We start from the raw sequence: 21590 nt of genomic DNA, 5'->3' as shown, positions 1-21590 counted from the left end.
TGACAATGATTCCACAGATTATAATTCAGTATTTCTGATGATAGACTTTATTAACAAAACTTGTTAGAATTGTTCCTAATTCATCTATTATTGTTGATAAACTTTTTGAATATGTTATACGTTAACTTTAACTCGTTAAAGTACACGTAACTACATTTTTATAATTGTACATAATTATTTAAAATTGTAGTTATTTTATAATTTCATATTGAAAATTTTTCGTCATCAGTCCGCAAAACTCCACTCCATCATTCACAATCACTCAATCTGTTTAAAATATTAAATATTTTTTATAAAACTTTTTGAGTTGTCCTTTTTTTTTACTTGTTTTTTATTTATTTCAATTTGGTTGTAATTATGGTGAGTATATAATACGTTAAATGAATATAGCGACAGCATTAAATAAAAATGTATTTTCAATAATGAAACAATTGTTAATTTTGTTGCAGGCGCGATACTTCAAAGAACAAGATATCGACGGTAAAGTGATTGTTATCTCTAAGTATATAAAACTATAATTTACTGAGTAATTTATTTACTGTATATTTTGTAATTCTAATAATTATAAGTAATACTTAAAATTACGATATATATTACTTATAGTGTTGTATTTGCAATGTAAAGAGAAAGTTTTATAATTATATGCAATAATATGCATTTAGGGCAGTTATACGGCTTCGGTGATCTAGCGGTTTAGCACACTGCTTTACTTCCGATGTTAGCGGGTTCGATACCACGGTGCAAATATTTGTATTCATGAGTATGATCGTTTATATCAGTCTGGGTGTTTTCTATGTATATTATGTATGTTTAAAAAACTCTGTATTTCTATGAGTTGTCTAGTACCCATAATTACTTGATGGATTTATTTTATTTTGTTTAATTCCGCTACAATTAACATGTGTGAGACCACAAATATTCAGTGTGGAAACTTAACTACCGTTATGATCTTCTCTAATGGCGACCTTGGCTAATGGCGATAAAAATTCTGCTCATTATTGAGTCTACCCATATCATATTAAAAAATGAATACAAAATCTTTTTATAAACTATATCACATTGTCAGTAATACATGCTAATTGTAGCGAAATTATACAAAAATATAGTAATCCATCCATAAAGTAGTTAATTGTCCATGGTTATTTATTATTATTATATATTATATATATACCTATTATATTATATAATATAATATATGTATATACCTTATGTATAATTATATGTAATTACTAATAAATATATATATAATTATACCTGCTATATTATTGCATTATTTTCACAGAGTTCCGTGAATGCTTCTACCTGTTTGCCCGTTCTGGGCAGATCACATCTTTAGATGAGCTGACTGTAGTTATGAGGTCTTTGGGCATGAGTCCTACCATACAGGAATTGACTGGTAAGGTCTTTTCAGGTAGTCCAGGCAGGAGTTGGCCCTCAGCTACTCTATAGTCCGTCTGCGGGTTAGAAGTGCCATCTGCACTCGCCCATATCATTTAAGTCTGTGATGAGCAACAGTTAATCATGTTTATGTGGCCCATATTTCTAAAATTGAATTTATTTTTCGCGTTTCTCAAATCAATATTACTAATATTTTTTAATTTCAAGTAAACTTGTTTTACTTAAAATTAAAAAATATATTTCTTTATTTTTTTATAAATAAGTATCTGAAATCTTTGCTTTTTTTAAATTATATATTGTTTTATTCTAATATTTAGTATAAATAAAGTTTTGTAGTATAAAGTAAAAAAAATAGATTGGCCCTTTGATTATAAAGGTTGTTTACTCTTAAATTAAGTTTCAATAAAGAGATTTAGAATGGTTTGAAAAAAACATCAGCCCTGGTATAGACAGTATAAATTTGTCAATTACAGGTTATTTGAAAGGTAAAGGTGGTAAAATGTCGTTTGCTGACTTCCTAGAAGTGATGCATATACATTCACGAGCGGAGAACCTGCCTAGTGAGGTGAGTTGATTACAATACAGTAGTGGTGATTTTTATGTAATGGAACAGTTCACCTATTCATCTTCGCTAATGGTTTAGCCTGTCAGGGCATCAGTGGAGGATGATATGATGACCATGAGTATAGGTCAGTTAGCCCATCGTGACAAATTCACCAAGAATTTATCGTGATAGTTTCGATCCACGTGGATGAATCTGCATTTTATTGGGAGGTTAGGGCTTTAGTCAGGTGCTTAGACCTGTAGCAATGCAACCTACGTAGATCTATTGTGCTCGCCCTATTTCAGAGGGACAAGAATTGAAGTTATTCTTAGAAGCGATGGATTTAATCTCCTCAGGAAAGAGTGTAAGCTTTCCAAAGGAGATACTACTTTTATGCAAGAGTGGGCGACAGCCACATATGATGTGTAGTGGCGTTTACTCTTTTGCTTGGCAAACGTATTTACCTCTCCGACGTTTCGACATGGCACTAGCCATGATCACGAGCTGACTCCTTTATTTATCTCATAAAATCATTCATGTTAAAACCCATCGAACTATACTGAAAAAGGACATTATTCTTTTGCAGGTAGTAAACGCTTTTAAAGCGGGCGACGTCGCGAAAACAAATGTAATACCAGCGCGTCAACTACGTAATTTACTACAGAACTGGGGCGAGGGACTCTCCTCTAGAGAGGTATGTAGCTATTCTGTTCAATCCAACGTGAATGGCAATAGTAGTTCATGCTCGGGATTTTCAGTTAATGTTAGACATAGACACAAAGTACACAATGTAAATAAACTGGCTTTATATAAAAAAACGGGAGTTTCGGACGAGGACGGTACGGAAAAAAATAGTAGCAAAACTTTTTTCGCGGTTAAAATTTAACGTTCATAAGCGGCTAAAATGTCCTACATGAATATATGGTTATTTTGATTTTAATCAATTCCGTTGTACACCGTAATCCTCCGATGGGTCCTTCTTCCAATTCAAACGAGGTTCTAAATGGCCGGACGGCCTGAGCAGAAGGTTCGAACACCTAGCAGTGCCCTCAGACTAAAGTCGTATCCGTCAGGCGGGATTTGACCCTCAGCCGCTCCTCAGCTCGGCGCTCCGTCCATGATATTCCTAACATTTTGCGCCAACACAACAAATAAACAATATATATGTATATTATGTATGTATTTAGAATAAATGTAAGTATTTCTATCAGTTGTCTAGTACCCATAACATAAGATCTGCTTACCTTAGGACAAGATGGTGTTGTGTGGATTCTTCAGAGATATAATTATATTATTATTATTGTGTACAGGTGGACAACATATTTCGTGAGGCGAACGTCTCCAACAATGGTACAGTGAGATACGAAGATTTCGTGAAAATCGCCTGCGCTCCTGTACCGGATTATTATTAGATTAGTAATAAGCTAGCTATCACCCACGACTTCGACCACGTCGAATATACCGTTAATTGTCCAAATTAACAATAGGGCCCAAATTATTCCTTGTAACGTTAGCTATCTGCAGGTGAAAGTCCCGTCAAAATCGGTCCAACCGTTTCAGAGATTACCAAGAACTAACAAAACAGACAGACGCGTCCGCCAGTCCGCGTGGAATTAAGATAAATGAAATTTCTAAAATAAAAATGGTCTCTACTTTTTACTATTTTCTATAACATTATGTATCTGCTAGTGAAAGTTCCGTCAAAGTCGGTCCAACCAAGATTTTTCAAGAAAAATCTTGAGTATTAAATGTTTGATGAAAGTACCATATATACTTTCATCTGTTCAGTGAAAATTATCAAATTTGAAATTACAAACAGTAAACTTCAGATTATTTATTTTTATAGGATGTTGTTTTGTGAAATTTTTAACTTCTACAATAACTTCTAAATTCCTCATTTATAACAATTTGATATATGAAATTCTTAGCTGGAAATAGCAGAATAATGATAAAACCTATTTTTGTATAATCTCCAACAATTTACATACCATATTCTGACAAATAAATAAATAATTATTATACTATCAATACATTGATTTTCTCTAATGTATGATATTGACATGGTGCACCCTCCTGCTCTAACAGTATACGTTGGCGGGAACCAGTTAAGAATGATAGGAAACTGCCTAAAGGTAGAACCTAATACCTAATACCAATACAAATAACACCCCCCACTCCTTTATTCCATCGATTCGAGATTTTCACGAGAGACTACAGCATGGGGGTTTTCAAGAAGGATATTTTAAGGTTTCTTAAGGGTCGGCAATGAGCACGTGACACCCCTGGTGTTTCAGGTGTCCATAGGCTACGGTAACCGTTTACCATCAGATGGGTCGTATGCTTGTTTGTCACCGACGTGGTATAAAAAAAATAATTGTATTTCCATTTGAATGTTTGTATACCGTCCAAATATTGTTAACTTATTTTTATACAAATTGGTGTGAGGTTCATATTTAATAAATAAAAGACTTTATTTTCAAACGGGTTTATTATTATTATTATTTTATATAACAATCCCTATATAACATGATATGGCACTATGTTTAGTGTGGTCCAATTGCTATAATACAATTTAAAAGTAAATCAAACTCGCCATAGAGAACTAAAAGTAGTATGGTTGGTATTGACATTTTTGAAAATAGAATTATAATAAATTTTGTGTTATAGTGTTGCCAACATTTATTATTATCGAAATTATACTTCCATACTAATGTTATAAATGCGCAAGTCTGTTTGTTTGTTACTCTTTCATGACTATGATGATATGATGAAAATATATTATACCACGAGAAAGTTTTAAAAATATTTTTTTTTCTACTAGGTTTGTTACCGGTGCGTTGCTTACACACCAGGTCACATGTTGAGCGGAGCACGTTTATTATTAAAAACTCGACCTTGACCGATCGGCATTTATTTGAGTGGTAAACGACGGAGTCCCATAGTTGACCTTTGATGAAATTTTGGTCGAAGTTTCTGGGGAGTATCGTTACAAAGAGTGCAAATCTTCTCTAAAATCGCTCCGTTCAACTACAGTCTGTTTTTTTAACGGTACGGTAGTGGTGTACCTGCAATACCCATTTGTTATTTTTTGACTATAGTGCCCTGTTTGAATTTTTATTGTTTATTTTTTTTTTACTAAACATGGCACAGATAAAATACCAAACAAACAGTTATATACACACTTTCGCAATTATTATATTAATAAAATTTATTACATCTCACCTCTCAGTTCTCTATAATCAGTTCCTTAATATGTAAAATTCAAAAATCACTACGGAAAGCACTTCTTGAGCATTATAATTAATAGTGTAGTAACTTACATAACTTACATTACAAGATCTTATTTATAATTTATCGAACAAGGTGTTATATTGAGGAAGTTCATTTAATTAATTAATTTATTTATCATTTATTTAATTCCACTACCATTAGCATGTGTGAGCCGAGGAAATAAAAACGATCGCTCCTAAGAATATCCTTCAATTCTTGACGGGTACTACTAGGGTAGTACTAGGTAGCGAACTTTGAATAAGAGCGAGCACAATAGATCTATACAGGTCGCAATGTCACAATAGCCCAAACACCCTAATAAAAGAAGCATGTGTGAGACCACAAATATTCAGTGCTGAAACCCTACCACCGTTGTAAGCGTACTTTCGGCTGACTTTCTCTATTGATGATCAAATTCCGACCGTCATTGAGTCTACAAATATATTGCATCATCAGGCATCGAATACTGATCGGATATAGTTTTATAGTATAGTATTATATAGTAGATTTTGCCCGCGGCTTCCTCGCGTTAATTTATCCCCTTAGGAGTGGAATTATTCAAAATCCTTTCTTAGGAGGTGCCTACGTCATAGTAGCTTTATGCATGCAAGTCTCAGCCCGATCGGTTTAAAATTGACAAAGTTTCATACAAACTTTCATCCCCTTGGGGCCAGAATTAATCAAAATCCTTTCTTAGCCTGCCTTAGCCTACGTCATAACATCTACCTGCATGCCAAATTTCAGCCCGATCTGTCTAGTGGTTTGGGCTGTGCGTTGATAGATCACTATGTCAGTCACCTTTAAGTTATATATATTTAGTTATATAAAGCTGCATTACGGTCACTGAGTCAACGAATTGTTCTCCAGGTAGGACTACCGGGGGGACGTTGCGATTTATGGGGAAAGTATCTTTCGCTAAGCTGACCACGAGAAAATTCCGAAAATTGGGAAAATCCAAGATAGCCCAAAATGGCGGCGTAACTTAGTCAATTTCCATCGGATCGACATCTATTACTATATTATTATCTCATTCATTCACGATTTAAGAGCTGTTTTAAGCGCTTGCTATTTTCTACGATCTTCCATCAATGTCTTCAGTTGTTGATACGACACGACTACAACTTTTTCCTTAATCTGCTTAATATAGTTTTGTCTTGGACTTGGACTTCCCCTTCCTCTCTTTCCATCTATTTTTCCTTCGATAATATTATTGATAAGTTCGCCGTGTCGTAACAAGCGCCCCAACATTTTCCCCCACCTGTTTTCTATAATATTTATGATCTGTCTCTTTTCTTTACAGTACCTTTTCTCTTTGCAGTACCTTTTCATTTTTTAATTAATCTTATTATCTATTTATATTTAATTAACGTTTTTGGACTTTTAAAGAGTGGTTTTACTGATTACATATTTAACCAGGCGTGAGTAATAAACCTACATAACTACAATCCTATATAATATTTATATATATATATATAATATCTATATAATATAATTAAAACCAGTGCAGTTTATTTAGACTAGAATACAAACTTAATTGTTATTTAAATAATTAAATTATAAATAAAATTGTAAAAAATCTTTGTTATAATAGTATATGTAAATCAAATTAATTATAATATAAAAAAGAGATTCATAAAGAAGTATTTACATTAATAATAGCTGTGCCTGTGACTTCGTCCGCGTGGAATAGTGATATTAACCAAATAAAGAAAAAATATTTCATAGACTAACCCACAAAAGCCAAAGAAAGTTTCATAGTTTTAGCTTCAAAAATAACGAATTTACATCCCCTCTTTTATTTTACCCCCTTAATGGTAAAATATAGCAAAGCGCGCGCTATAGTAAATGTCAACGATAGTGTACCATGCGCTGCCATTCCCGCGTTAACCTGTCATGTTGTACCCTGAAAATTCACTGCCAAATCTCACCCTACATACCGAAACAGCTTACAACACTGCGTGGGGAATGAAATAGGTGAGACAAAGGTACAGATAACCATGTACAAAATCTACCTTGGCAGTTTCTTATACACCATCACACATGTTTGTTCTTGGTGGTCGGTTTCCGTCGTCTGAAGTTACCCATTTGTCTGAGGATTTGGGTATTCTCATCTTCCACTTCCCGGTCCATGCCTGATGTGCCAGGGATGCTGCCAAACAGCTTCAGTTTACTTGGCAAGTAAATAAGTCCCAGAAGGGTTATAACTGAAAAAAAAAGTATAATAAATTAAAATTGACGGCCTCGCTGGTCTAGCGGTTCAGCACGCCGCTTTACGACCGATGGTCGCGGGTACGATTCCTTCTACGTGACGACACAAACATTACTATTCGTGAGTATGATTGTTTGCAAGGGTCTGGGTGTTTTCTATGTATTAGATTTACAATAAAAATGTATTTATATCAGTTGTCTTGTTAGAACAGGTTGAGGTTAGGTTAAAGAGTAAACGTCTGTCGTAGTAAGTAATGTGTAGAAATGATGATAATATCTTAAGGAAGGTGTTACATATGAGTGTGGATGGTTATAAGGGCAGAGGAAGGCCGAAAAAGAGATGGATGGACTGTGTGAAAGATGATATGGTTAGAGAGTAAATAACGAGATGACTGCAGACAGGGATGAATGGAAGAGAAAACATATTACACGGACCACAAATAAATAGGATAAGGAAGAAGCAGACTATGGTATTGGTTGTCTAGTACCCATAGTTGAATAGATGGCGCTGTGTGAATTATCCTAAGTTGTAGTTGTAATTATTATATATTATTATTTATATGTGAATATATCAAATTATTAAAAGTAATAAAAGCTATATAAAAACTATACTATTACCAGCATTCAATAATTATCTAGATACTATATGACATCTTACTAATATTATAAATGCGAAAGTTTGTGAGTATAGATGAATGTTTGTTACTCTTTCCCACAAAATCTACTGATTGGATTTTGATGAAACTTTACAGTAATATAGCTTATATATGAGAATAATATACAGGCTATAATTAAAATCAAATTCAAATTCAAAATTTGACTTCAAATTAAAAAAGAATTTATTCATGTAGGACATTTTAGCCGCTTATGAACATCAAGTTTTTACATTATATTTTTTTCCCTACCGTCCATTAGAATAAACATTAAAATAATCTATGTATAAAAATAGAGATATAAAATAGTGATTCAGAGATATAAAACAAGTTTGCTCTTGCACAAATTTTTTTATTATTTATTTACTAGCTGACCCGGTAAACATTGTTTTGCCTTATAAATTAAAATCGGTATTAAAAAATTGGGGTTGGTGACAGAAGGGTGAAAATTTAGGGTTGTGTGTATTTTTTAATCCATATTATAAAAAGATATAAGAATAATTTTAATTTTAATTAATTTTAACTTAATTACTTAACTTTAACTTTAATTTAATAAGATATTATGTAAATTTGACGATATATAATTATATATGTATTATAATTATATATGCAAAAGTGTGTGAGCATAGACATATGTTTGTTACTCTTTCACTCATAGATTACTGAACGGATTTTGATGAAACTTTGCAGTAATATATCTTATACATCAGAACAACACATAGCTAGTACTTATATACAATAAAGTAAACTTACTGTTTAATATACAGGGGAACACTACATAGAAATTAAGATCAGTTGAATGATAATAGAAGGCCTCGCTGAAATACAGGATGATTGTAAGTGTCAGGGACCAATAACCCATTGACACCACCCTGTAAACAAGATATTAAAAAAACAGTTATAAAGGTAGAAACAATTTTAATAAGTAATGATCTCACAGGTGTAGCGTTATGTATTATAATATTGCACATCTAGTGCAATACTGGATTAACTCACAAATTTCATTATTTTAATTTAGACTTTGAAGTTTACTAATTAGAGTGGATTTCTCAAAGATTGTAATTTTCAAGTTAATCCCGTTTATTACATTATGGGATAAGCTGTTACTACATTATTTATTTATTCCTTATATCCTTATTATATTATTACATTTTTACACACAATTATTTGTAAGTGCAACATTACATACTTTGTTTGTAATGTTGCCATTACAAATAATTGTCTTCCCTCATTTATATATGTTTGAAAGATATATTCACAAAGATATTACGTCCCTATATAGCTGAAGTAGTGGAGTTGGATACTAGTAATATGATTCTAATCACTTCATACTTACGGCCTATAATGTATGTATAGTGTACAGTGAATGAGCGCCAATGCTTTCAACAGTGAATACATGCCCAGCATACGAGATATTGTGAATTCACCTGAAAAAAACATAAAAAAAAAACTAAGAGTTACAAATACTATCCCAGAAAAATAATGAAACGCATTGTCAACATCTTATACATTTTTTATAAAAAAAAAAAAAAGCGCCATCTATTGACAGATCTGTGCACTTCAATTTTAACTACAATATATGATACTAGATGGCGCTCTAATTATTTATTATTGTGCTTATAAATGGAACGAAAATTAAAGTACAAAAATTCTACTGACAATTAATCTTAAAAGTGATGTTAAATTCAGAAACAGATTATCTTTTAATAGTATAGTGTTACTTTGTTTATTATTATGCTTTTAAAGTTCTACAATAGAATATATTTTATTCTATATCTAAGATGTTTTTTGACTTTATGTTCATAGACAATATATTAATATTATAAATCTTACCGTCATAATGTTCGGTATCAGCACTATTACTCAGAAACGATCTTCCCTCAATATACGACCGGCCAGCCGTTCCCAAATCCATAAAAGCCACAAATGCTATCCATCCACGAAAAGCATATAAAACTTTGTTTTGCACAGCCATGATATATTATTTAATAACTTAATTAGTTCTCATTTAAATTAACACTAAATGATTATAGAAAATATCTATTTATAAATTAGAAAAAAATCATTATTACATCACTTAATTGATCATTCTTACATTTTTTTATATACAACTAAATTAATATAGTATGCAATTGAGGTATAAAATATAAATAGTCTTTTTTATAAATTAACGCACTGCGGTATTTTAACCGCATCGTACTTTTTATACAAAAATATATTTAGATATTTCACATAACCTACAAACAATAGCGCAGAATCCAACTACGTCAATGTCAAAGTTTTGACAACTGTAAAAAATTTGAAATACATATACTTGCTGTAGGAATCTTGTACACTGTCCGGCTTTACCGGATAAAACGAACCGGATTTTGATTTTTAGATTTTAAACTGTACAATGAAATAATAAATATTCCTGTTTTATAAAATACTACTGTTACAATACAATCTTCCATTTTTCAATACTGTATCTTACAGTAGACGGTGCGTAATTTTTTTCTTAGGTTAATCAACCGTCTAATAATAGCAATATTCAGTTACACTATCAGTATTCTAGGGTGAAAATGAATAATTATTTTAACTTTAAACAATCAATATAAAGAACTAAATCTAACTCTTAAAATTACGCAGAAATAGAAGAAACAAGAAGTTATTGTAAAATGTTGCCATAGATAATATTACTAGTTTGACCGATTACGACTGGTCAGAAAATACCTAAAAATATCGTCGCCATATTGGAATTGTCAAAAAGTTCCCCACATATACTGCCGATGAAAAAATGGTTTTTCATGAAATAACATCCGAGTTTGCTGTGTTTCAGTGATTAAATACGACTAAGATAGACTTTAGATGTTTCGTTTAACAAATTTATTACGTTATTCGTTTCCTAAATGATGTTTTCAATGGAGAAATGTACGGTGCTCAGTAATAGGGGTACTTCGGAAGACACCGAGCTTTTTGCCGGCGGGGGCGAAGGCCTAGGTAAAGAGGGTGTGTCAGACGAAGTGGCTTCTGCTGTAGCCGCTGTGTCGGATGAGATTGGTGACATTCTGAAGGACGAATTGGGTGATGCGGACAGAGTGGATAGAATCGGAGCGGAATTGGCAGATCTAAGCGCAGAGCTCGATCTGTTGGTTGATATAACTGACGGGGAGCAGCTACAGGACTTTCCATCGATGTTCGAGATCACAGTAAGTTGAGAATACTTAATTTTTTCCTTATAATTTTCTACTATATATATATATATATATATACATATATAAAACTATTGCTCTGTCATACTCTGTAAATGTCAATGAACTTATTTGTTTAGTTAACAATTTCTCTCATAAGATTTACACAGATATGAATTTAAATAGATGTTGTAACTCCCATTTGTTCTGTATTTATTCTGAACCCAAATTTTATATGACCAGAGTCTTTTTGGTTATTTCAGTAAAGTTGTTAGTAGAAATTTGAAGTATTATAAATTATATTTTTATAAATATGTTCTAAATGGTACATGTACAAAAAAATATAGTTTTTAATACCTAAACTACTTGTTACTTCCATTACTATAGTAGTAACATAACTCCAATTTGTTCTGTGTTCATTTTGGACCCTAATTTGCAGTTGTATGAGACTATTTATAGACTCTGAATAGTTAAATTAAAGATTAATTAATGTTTTTTTTACAAATGATGTCTTCAAAAATGTGTACAAAAGTGTCTATTTAACAATAAATGTAATTTTTAATACCTATAATACTTGTTAGAAAAAAGTACACTATTTCTTTACTAAAACTTTAATACAAATATATACAAACAAAGGTGCATATGGTAGATTTAACACCTTAAGGCATTTTCTACCAATCTACCAAACGGCTAACAGGGATTTTTGATCTCTCTGGCTTTAAAGTAGTCAAGAACTGTCATACACTTTATCCAATTCCAATATTTGTGTCTTTCTCATGCATATTGGGGTTATTAATAAATAACCTCTAGGTTGATTAGGGTGGACAACAATATTACATAAATAAATTACTTATTTCTTTGTTCCTAAACACACACCCTTGCACTCTCATTAGTTGAAGAATAATAATAATAATCCTTTTTTCTCAAAGTTTTGGTACATTTGTGGTTTATAAAATGTTCCATAACTGGGTGTTCCTTTTGGCATAGGCCTCTTGCAGCTGTCTCCATTGTACTCTGAGTTCCACAACCCTATTCCAGAATGGTCTCAGAGTCAGGTTGATGTGATCCAACATGTTTTTTTTGCTACCCTGTTTTCTGGTCTCGTCTCTAGGATATCAGAACCTGATGGTACATTGCTATAAATGGGGTTAACAGTCCCCTGGAAGGGGATGGAAGAGTATTTAATAGAATTAGGAATTGGTGGTTTGTATTCACACACTGTGATCTAATAAAATTATTTAAAACAGCAACACGCAAGTCATTAAAACTATTCAAAAGTCTTCAATATAAGTTTATTTGAATAAATGATTTTCTATTATAACTCTCATTGTAGTCTTTTAAAAATATAAATAACTTGTGTTATTTATATTTTTAAAGGACTTTCATTTATTTGGGATCAAATGGCCTTGTGTGAATTTACTGGTGTTACTGATACTACTGGACAGTATTGCCTTTTCTTTTTAACTTTTTATTTTTTTTTTATTTTTACTTTTGATACTGTATTGTAACTGATTTTGGTTTTTATGAGTATTGAATATTGTAATTCATTTTATATGTATTTATATTTGTGTATCCTAGATCTAGTTTAATATATATATTTTTTGTTATTTAATATAATAAATTTATATATATCTATTTTTTTAATAAGTAATGGGGGCTGCCTGAAAACCTGCGCTGTAGGTGCACCTCATTAAGGTTGTGCTTATATCAGCAACAGCTGAGGCATCTCCTATTGATAACTTTCTATGTTATTATTTATTTCTTGTTTTGTGTCTTATTGTAAATTGTATTATTTGTGTTAGGTTGGCAATAAATCAATTATCTATCTATCTACTGTTGACAGGTGACTAGTAATTAAAATTATGTCATTTTCAGATGGGTCATCGCAGTTCCCATTCTGGGTCTGGTTCTGGATCATCAACAACGTCATCATCATCCTCGTCGTCATCATCATCATCATCATGGTCAGGGCCAGCTCGGCGCCGTCCGCGCCCTCAGAGAATCCCAAGACGTCGCCCCATCATCAAAGGAAAAGAGGTACCTCCTATATTTTAATGAAGTTGCCCCACTCCCTCCTCCCCTCCCACCCGCATCCTACCCCCTTTTAATCTGTTACACAATTTAGAGAAAGGCCCTAGGGATAGTGACATTTTTTTATGTCTAACATTCCTATATTAATAAATTATTTTGAATTTAACTTTATGTAACAGCAGCTTTCAACACTATAACTCTGGAGGAGTTATAGTGTCACACTTTATAGGTATAGAATTAATATTTATTTATATAAACTTTATATATTAAACAAGCACTTTTGAACAGTGATATTTTTTTATAAATTTGATTTGCACACTGTGTGCAATTAGATCCAACTTGAAAGATAGGATAGCTTACATCTCAATTTATAGTCGCAATATAATTTACCTTATTTTATCTTAAACTTAATTACCTTAGCCACAGCAATGCCTGGTCGGATCTGTTAGTATAGGATATAGACATCCCTCCTCTTAATGTGTGGCATAACTTAGAGAATACCTAGAGTTAGTGATAATACTAGATATTTTATTTTATATGTGTACATTTGTTTGTAACCATATTTACCCTTAAATAAATTCAAAACAACTGTTAAGTCACATTTACTGAGCAAAGCCTTTTTAAATTACTCACTAAACAATTACTTGAATGACGAGTGTGCATGGCAATAGTTGTTCATGCACGGGATTTCATTTCATGTTAGATATAGACATCTGTATTATGGCTTAAAAAAAAGTAATTAAATTCAGTTTATTGCCAGTTCACAATTGGACCTATATACTGAACTGGGCGGTAGGCAAAAAATTATAAAAAAATTAAAGTTCATAAGCGGCTAAAATGTCCTACATGAATGAATGATTTTTGAATTTGAATTTGAACAGTTGTCTCGGCGGCGTTGCGCGGCGCGGCGTGCGTCGATCCGTCCGCGGCGTCCGGAACCACAGTGGGACGTGTCCGACGTGTCGGACGCGTCCGATGTCGGCGCAGACTCCGACTCTGATGACCAGTGGACCGAACTCGACGACGCTTGTAACTACACATTTTTTTTAGTTGATAATGGAATGGTGCATCCGCCTGCAACAGTTTACGCTGTTGCTGTGAACCATTGCAGGTTAGTCGTTGTCTCCACCAGTGGAGGATGATAGGATGAACATGAAGTCAGATCAGTTAGCACATCATGATAAATCAACCAGGAATTTATAAGGATGTTTTCCAGGGGGAATGGTATGGAGGTCAACCTGTCATTGCACATTACACATTGCTAACAATCACCTTTCCCCATGTAAGTACATATCATAATGAGAATGACAATGGAGAATTTGTACAGCGCCATCTAGTCCCAAGCTATGCAGAGCTTGTGTTGCCTATAACTACTGATTAGACAACTGATAGAAATACTTAAATACATCTTTACATAATATAAATTGAGGGCAGTCAGTTCGAAAATTAAGAAAAATAAAATTAGTCATAGTACAGTTATGAAATATAACTTCACTATTTGCTTTTATATTACACGCCTTTTTTGTTGCTATATATATCGAAAATGTTGAAAGTAGATCCACTTTACGAGCAAGTGTGCTGAAAGATAATAATAATAACCCTGAACAATTCACGCAGGACGTATGATATATCTAGACCACCGAGATTGTAAAAAATTGGGATTGTAAATAATATTACATAGTCGCAGTCTGCCCGTCTCTATGTATGCTTAAATCTTTAAAACTATGCAACGTATTTTGAAGCGGTTTTTTTTAATAGATAGAGTGAATCAAGAATAAGGTTTATATATATAATATATAGCGATAAAAGATAAAAAAGATAGGTGGTGAATGGCTAGAGGAAGGTTTATATATATAAAATACATGTACCGTGCGCAGCCGAGGTGAGTAGCTAATATAAATGTAAAAAAAAGAACTGTGGGCAATTGACCGGCAACAGCATACATGGTACTTTCAAGTTTAGCTTACGGTTCCCACATTCCACCAAATTAGTTGTTAGCTTGGTTTTTATTGTAATTTAAAAAAAGATATCGCCTGGTTTTTTTAAATTCACCTATTTATTTCTAGCTGGTACCTCTGATAGTTCGTCCTTGAAGAATGCTCCCGGCGTTGAGATTGACTGTAATGGGTACCAACATAAGGAGGCGGTAAGTACCAACATTATCATCATTTTGATCATCAAATAATCTTACTAATATTATAAACGCGCAAGTTTGTGAGTATGGATGGATGTGTGTTACTCTTAAAATTGAAGAATACGTTAACGATAATAATGTTTTGTAGAAAAATTTTAAATACATAGCACTGACAATATTATCTGATTACACTAATAATGAGTGCGTAGCGATTTCTATGTTGATTGTCGCATGCCTCTTACTTGTTAGACTGTAATTATTTATATAAAAAAAACATCTATTAAAAAGAGCAACACACAAGTTTCTTTCTCATTCTTCTTGTGATGAGTCTGCATTCCGATGAGTGGTATTGACTATTCAAAAGTGCTTGTAATGAGTTTATTTGAATAAAGATTATTTCTATTTCTATTTCTTTCACGCAAAAACTACTGAACAGATATTGATGAAACTACAGTAATATACCTTATACATCAAAATAACATATGCTATAATTTAACACGATAATATGTTAATTGAGCTATGTATAATGATAAATATCAAGCAAATGTGACGCAGACGAAGTTGTGCGGGTCGGCTGTAATAAATAAATAAAGAACCTTGGACAATTAACGTAGCGCCGTGTAGTTCCACTGTAAACAGAACTTGTGTTATGGGTACTAGACAACTGATATAAATAAATTATATATATATGTAAATTCATATATAATACACTTAGAAAACGCTCAGACCGATACAAACCATCATACTCATGAATACCAAGTTTGCACCGTGCGAATCGAACCCGCGACCATCGGAAGTAAATCGGTGTGTGAAACCGCTAGGCCACCGAGAGTTAATATCATTGACACACTATTATAGGAACATCCTGACTTTCAATTCACAAGAATCACTTTATGTAATGTATTGAGTAGCTATATTTCAACGGTTTTTTTATTGGGTTGTTTGGGCTATTGTCAGGTGCTTGAACCTGTAGCACGGCGACGTGCATAGATCTATTGTGCTCGCCCTTTTTCATAGTTCACTACCCAGACCCGTCACTAACAAGAATTGAAGGATATTCTTAGGAGCTATGATTTTTATTTCCTCGGGATAGAATGTAAACTTAGGAGATATTACATTTATGCATGAGTGGCCAAGCAAACTTACAAAGCACGCCAAGCAGCTTGCTTTGTAAGCTGTATTTCGGTTGTAGGAGCCGATTAGGCAGTGAAATTATAGGATAAGAGGCGTGATATCTTAGTCCTTCAGAATGGCAACGCATGATTGGTATTGCTGATGTCACATGATATCGTGATGTCTGTAAGACTGTCCATGTATATAGGCGAAGGTTACCACTTACCAACAGGTGGACTGTCAGCTTGTTTGTCATTGCATTTGAAACATACATATTTTTTTGGTTTACAGCAAGCAGAGCCACCAGCGATGGGTCAGTTTCTACTGCCACTCCTCAGTGCTGACCCGGCGACGCCTGATGCTGAGCACTTTCTCATCCGCCACGAGGATATACTGCAGGTATTTCTCGATATCCTTGAAGTTTAGCAGTTTAGCACACTCTAACTTGTTGATGACCGCGGGTTTGATTCCTGCACAATAATAATAATAATAAAAATGGCATATTCTGAGTGTCGAGCATAACATGCTGGCCACCTTCATGAACGAGGATTACTGGCCGAAGGGTGTGGTGTATCGGCGCTACCGTCGTAGATTACCGTCGACAGTGCTGTGACCACACAGACAATTTATATTTACATCTTATTATTTCATTTGTATGTTAGTCTATAACAGGCTTCCCAAACATCACAAACGCGACACCCCTAAACCCACCCCCCAAAAATACTTACCAATTTTAGTACTAGTCTAGTAATGGGTCAACAGAAAAACTTTTTATTTTATTAGAAAATTAAAACGAAATCAAAACATAAGCCCAAAAAGAGATATTTATGTAATTGGTCTGTTAATGTGAGGGGTATGCTTGCTTTTCAGATCATAGCTTATGAAACCAAGGCTCCAGTTTAGAAATTGCTACTCTCATTTTATTTTCTAAGTCTTTGTTAACAGTTTTTTTTGACACTTCAATGGCAAATTTATATGATGTAGCTAATTCAACAGATCAACTGTTGAAGTCGTACTATTACTCCCTTATATTAGCTATGTCACTAAATAGACATAAATTTGCCATTGAAGTGTCAAAAAAATCTGTTCCCACTAAATGTACAGAAATGGTGTTTGTTTGCAGTTACTGGCGTCTGCAGAAGAGAGACCACGAGAAGAGAACCCAGTAGAAGAAAGCGAGCTGCCTGAGCCACAAGCCGATAGGTAAGCATGCTTTATATTACTAGGGACCACGCATGTCGGACACATGTATTATACACAGTTATTGAAGTGTAATTATCACTGATCAGAGTAGGTATAGACTGTTTTTTAATCCCATAGACTAAATTTTCAAAAAATATCACCTATTGCGTAGTAGTGGTGTTAACCGCGATACCGATTTGTTTAATCGGAAACTTTTATTTTAACATTAGTTTTAAAGCGTTAAATGAGGTTTCCACAACAGAATTAAAAAAATTACGTAAATATACTAGTGTTTTTTTTGTGTTTCCATTACTGTCGTCGTATCGTAGTCAGTATAAAAATACATTTTTGTCGTTTCCGTACAAATAGTAATTTTTACAGTATTAAGCTACAAATCTAATTTTTATTTCTTTCAAACAGCAAAATATTTTAATTAGGTGTTTGTTTTATGATATATGACACAATAAAAAGGTCATTTGTTTTATAAGGGTATAGGCAGTTAGTCTTTATTTCAGTGGAAAAAAAAAATCTATTTTGATATAACAACTATATATTTATTAATACCTATACTTTATTAATTTTGTTAATGCGTTTTATATAAATACTCACACATTATTTCTGAGTAACCTATAAAAATTGTTGATTAATATTAATTTCCGATAGTGCCACAACCCTATTTTAAAAATGCAAAAACCTGGCAACTTTTAAAAAAAACGTCAGTCTCCGGGTTTAAAAACAGAATATAGAGCTATTTAGGATCATTGACTTAAAACATTGATGTTTGTTAATATGGATAACCCCCAGCCTACACTGGCGGGGTACCAGTGGGATACACTGGAGCCCCGCCAGCGTAGGCTGGGGCATCATTACATTGCCATAAAAAACCTAACTTGATAAACATAGTGCCATACTTGGGGACTATTTTATTTTATTTATTTATTTGTTGATCCATGATGGATTCAAATATACAGAGAGAAATCTGGACATGTCAAGTGTTGCTTCTTTTTCTGTTCTCTGTTGACAGTTGACAACGCGCCTGACTACCCCATCTGGGATGACAGTCGTGAAGCTATTTTTTTTATGGATTTATTTATTGTAGAAACGACAATGGGGATACGGTCGAGTGCGAAGAAATGGTCACGCCTGAAGAGGAGGCCGCCCTGTTGCAGTATGTATGTGGTAAGTTAATATCTTAATCTTAATATTATAAACGCGAAAGTTTGTGAATATGCATGGATGTTTGTTACTCTTTCACGTAAAAACTACTGAACGGGTTTTGACAGATTTTATACAGAAGAATAACACATTAAACGCGGCTGAAACCGAGGGCTACACTGCTAGTATTATAATATATTTTATAAAACATACACAAATAAATATATGTACTTATTATATGTGCACGCAATTTCACCCGCGTTAAATTTCAATAAAATTTATAGCCTATATGTATTCTGATGCATATTACTGTAAAGTTTCATCAAAATCTGTTCAGTAGTCGTTCTGTTTTGCGAGAAAGAGTAAGAAACTTCCCTACTTTTGAATTAATAATATTATCATTAGGATTAGGATTAAGATATAGTATATGCTATATATAAGTTTAAGTAATTCAATTGAGTTTCTTGCCAGTCCTTCTCAATTGGTTTTATATACTGAACTGGATGGTAGGGAAAAAACTATAATATAAAAAAAATCGACGTTCATAAGCGGCTAAAATGTTCTACATGAATAAATGATTATTAAATTTGAATTTGATGATTGTACAGAGGTGGAGCGTGTGGCGTGCAGTTCGTCGTGCTCGTCCCACAAGTTCCTGGCGGTGGAGGAGTGGCTGATGGGGCTGTACCACTCGTGGTGCGAGATCAGCGCGCTCATCAACACCCTCGTCAACACCGACCTGTACGTCACACTATATTTACTGTTTATTTAATTGTTTTAATACAAAATGCCCTATGTTTATATTCTAATACCTCCAAAAACATGTACAAAAATTTATGATGATCGGTTTTGTAGTTGTTGCGTGAAAGCGTAACAAACATTAGGGATGTTTGTTCATGTTTATAATATTGGTAAGGGTAGACTGAAGGTCAATGCCCTTTTTTGCACTTTTATATATTAAAGGAAAACATCTGCGATAGTTTTAAAGTGGCTATAATAACAGAAAGTCGTCGAAAGTCGTCCCAAATGGTACAGCCATGTAATGCGAAGAGACTTTTTTAATTGCAAATTCCTCTCAACTTCATTCATCTAAACTTCTGCTTAACACTTCTTAAAATTTCTTTCATCATCCGTACTTTTTTTCCACCAACCTGTGTAAACATGTCTGAACTTGTCCAGCACGGAGATGGAGCAGTCGGAGTGGGTGTACCGCGTGCGGTTCGGCTGCCACTGCCGCCTGTGTCTGTGCCTCGCCAACAACGGCCCGCCCATCACGCTCTTCATCGGGCACGTGGTGTGGGCGCTCGCGCACGGTAACTACCATTACTACTATAATAATTCTTAAACATAAAACGCGCTATGGTTTCGTTTTGGGCAAAATACATAAGTAATTTTTCATGTTGACTGAAATGACTACAGCTCGAGTTGAGGTTTGAACTCGTCAACAAGCCAGCCTATCACGCTCTTCATTGGGTATGTGGTGTGGGCATTCGCACACGGTAGCTACCATTTCTGCCACTTTGTTACAGGCATAAGGTAAATGTAGTTCTTTGAAATTATACTAGATGGTGTTGTTGTAACCGTAAATAACGCTATGGTTTCGTTTTGCCCAAAATATATAAGGTTACTTTCACATTAATCAGTCCTGAGCTCGAAATTACGACGGGTCGATCCCTAGTAGTGCCCTCAGACTAAAGTCGTACCCGTCAGGCGGGTTGGCCTTCAGCCGCTGCTCCATAAGTCCACGAGCACACTGCACTCGCCCTATACTTAAAAATGTTTTGTATATAGATAGTAAATACTATTTACGACCGGCTAGTGTTTTACGTGTCTGGGAGATGAGGAGGTGATATATGTGTGTTGTATTGTGGCGGCGCAGGCGGCGGGGCGGCGGCGGCGGGCGTGGTGCGGGCGCTGCGGCTGCGTGCGGGCGCGGCGGGGGGCGCGGGCGGGGCGGCGGGGGGCGCGGCGCCGCACCCGGAGCGCTGGGACCTCGCGCGGCTCCGCAGTCTGCGGCTCACACACGACGGTGCGTATCGGCTTATGTAGTACTAATGTGCTGTTATCGCATGCCTAATCCTTGTTAATGTCTAGAGCGAAACGCAAGTTAACGCAGTAACGTAAGTTTCTATATCAGCCTTCTTGGGATGAGACTGTGTTCCAAGTGAGTGATAGATTAAAACTAACTATTCAAAAGTGTATTTTTTTAAATGATGATACTATTCTACGTTTCTCTCAATCAGATGCGGCTATAATACACGAGCAGTTGCAGCTGCTAGCGCAAGAAAGTGATATCACAAAGAAAATCGTTCACAAAGTCTGTCTGTGTCAAGAGTTCGACCGCCCGTTCGAGAAAGAGTAAGTATCTATATAATAAACACATATTATATATACATATGAAGAAAAGTAGTAGTGAAGTAATAGTTCTTTGTAAATGTTTTTCTTTCTTTGTGTATGTTTACATGTTCATAATCACCGTACATACCAAGCCCGTCACAAGTAAGTTCTTTTATATGTAAACTGCGGGACTCTTAACTAAATTTGAAACTATATGAGATTCTATTTCCTCAAGCCACCCTCGGATCCGCAGTTTATGGTCACTAGGCTTAATAAATCGACACATTAACTATTATAGAAGTTTTCAACCGAGATGAAATTGGTCACTCTGACTTTAACTCAGAAAGAAAGGGACAAACTGGACGGCCTTTGTAATGTGGTGTTGGAGAATTCTT

At 34.2% G+C, this 21590-nt stretch overlaps 3 protein-coding genes across 3 annotated transcripts in view; 2 read left to right on the top strand and 1 right to left on the bottom strand.

Annotated features, from left to right (window-relative positions):
- The first annotated feature begins 297 nt into the window (after positions 1–297).
- LOC131849016 (calmodulin-like protein 4) lies at positions 298–3856 on the top strand. The gene is made up of 6 exons (XM_059198992.1): positions 298–360; positions 450–480; positions 1283–1396; positions 1872–1963; positions 2529–2636; positions 3253–3856. The coding sequence occupies exons 1-6, from the start codon at positions 358–360 to the stop codon at positions 3352–3354; spliced, it is 450 nt and encodes a 149-aa protein (XP_059054975.1). The 5' UTR covers positions 298–357; the 3' UTR covers positions 3355–3856.
- Positions 3857–6804: 2948 nt separating this feature from the next.
- LOC131849031 (uncharacterized) lies at positions 6805–10337 on the bottom strand. Its single transcript, XM_059199013.1, has 4 exons — positions 9907–10337; positions 9410–9500; positions 8827–8945; positions 6805–7416 (listed from the first exon to the last, which is right to left on the bottom strand). Exons 1-4 carry the CDS (start codon positions 10046–10048, stop codon positions 7247–7249), a joined length of 522 nt encoding a protein of 173 aa, XP_059054996.1. The 5' UTR covers positions 10049–10337; the 3' UTR covers positions 6805–7246.
- A 560-nt stretch (positions 10338–10897) lies between these two features.
- The window catches only part of LOC131849006 (uncharacterized), a 53894-nt gene continuing 43201 nt past the window's right edge, over positions 10898–21590 (top strand). The window contains exons 1-11 of the mRNA XM_059198977.1: positions 10898–11261; positions 13119–13280; positions 14156–14303; positions 15341–15420; positions 16813–16920; positions 17645–17724; positions 18803–18882; positions 19467–19599; positions 20038–20171; positions 20738–20887; positions 21102–21216. Of these exons, the coding sequence (XP_059054960.1) occupies positions 10962–11261; positions 13119–13280; positions 14156–14303; positions 15341–15420; positions 16813–16920; positions 17645–17724; positions 18803–18882; positions 19467–19599; positions 20038–20171; positions 20738–20887; positions 21102–21216 (1490 nt within the window). The 5' untranslated portion in view covers positions 10898–10961. The remainder of the gene's footprint in view (positions 11262–13118; positions 13281–14155; positions 14304–15340; positions 15421–16812; positions 16921–17644; positions 17725–18802; positions 18883–19466; positions 19600–20037; positions 20172–20737; positions 20888–21101; positions 21217–21590) is intronic.

This window comes from Achroia grisella, unplaced genomic scaffold (genome assembly GCF_030625045.1).
Source record: "Achroia grisella isolate CSIRO2021 unplaced genomic scaffold, CSIRO_AGI_Agris_v1 utg628, whole genome shotgun sequence".
Taxonomy (NCBI): Eukaryota; Metazoa; Arthropoda; class Insecta; order Lepidoptera; family Pyralidae; genus Achroia; species Achroia grisella.
This window is presented reverse-complemented; position numbering and strand designations above follow the sequence as displayed.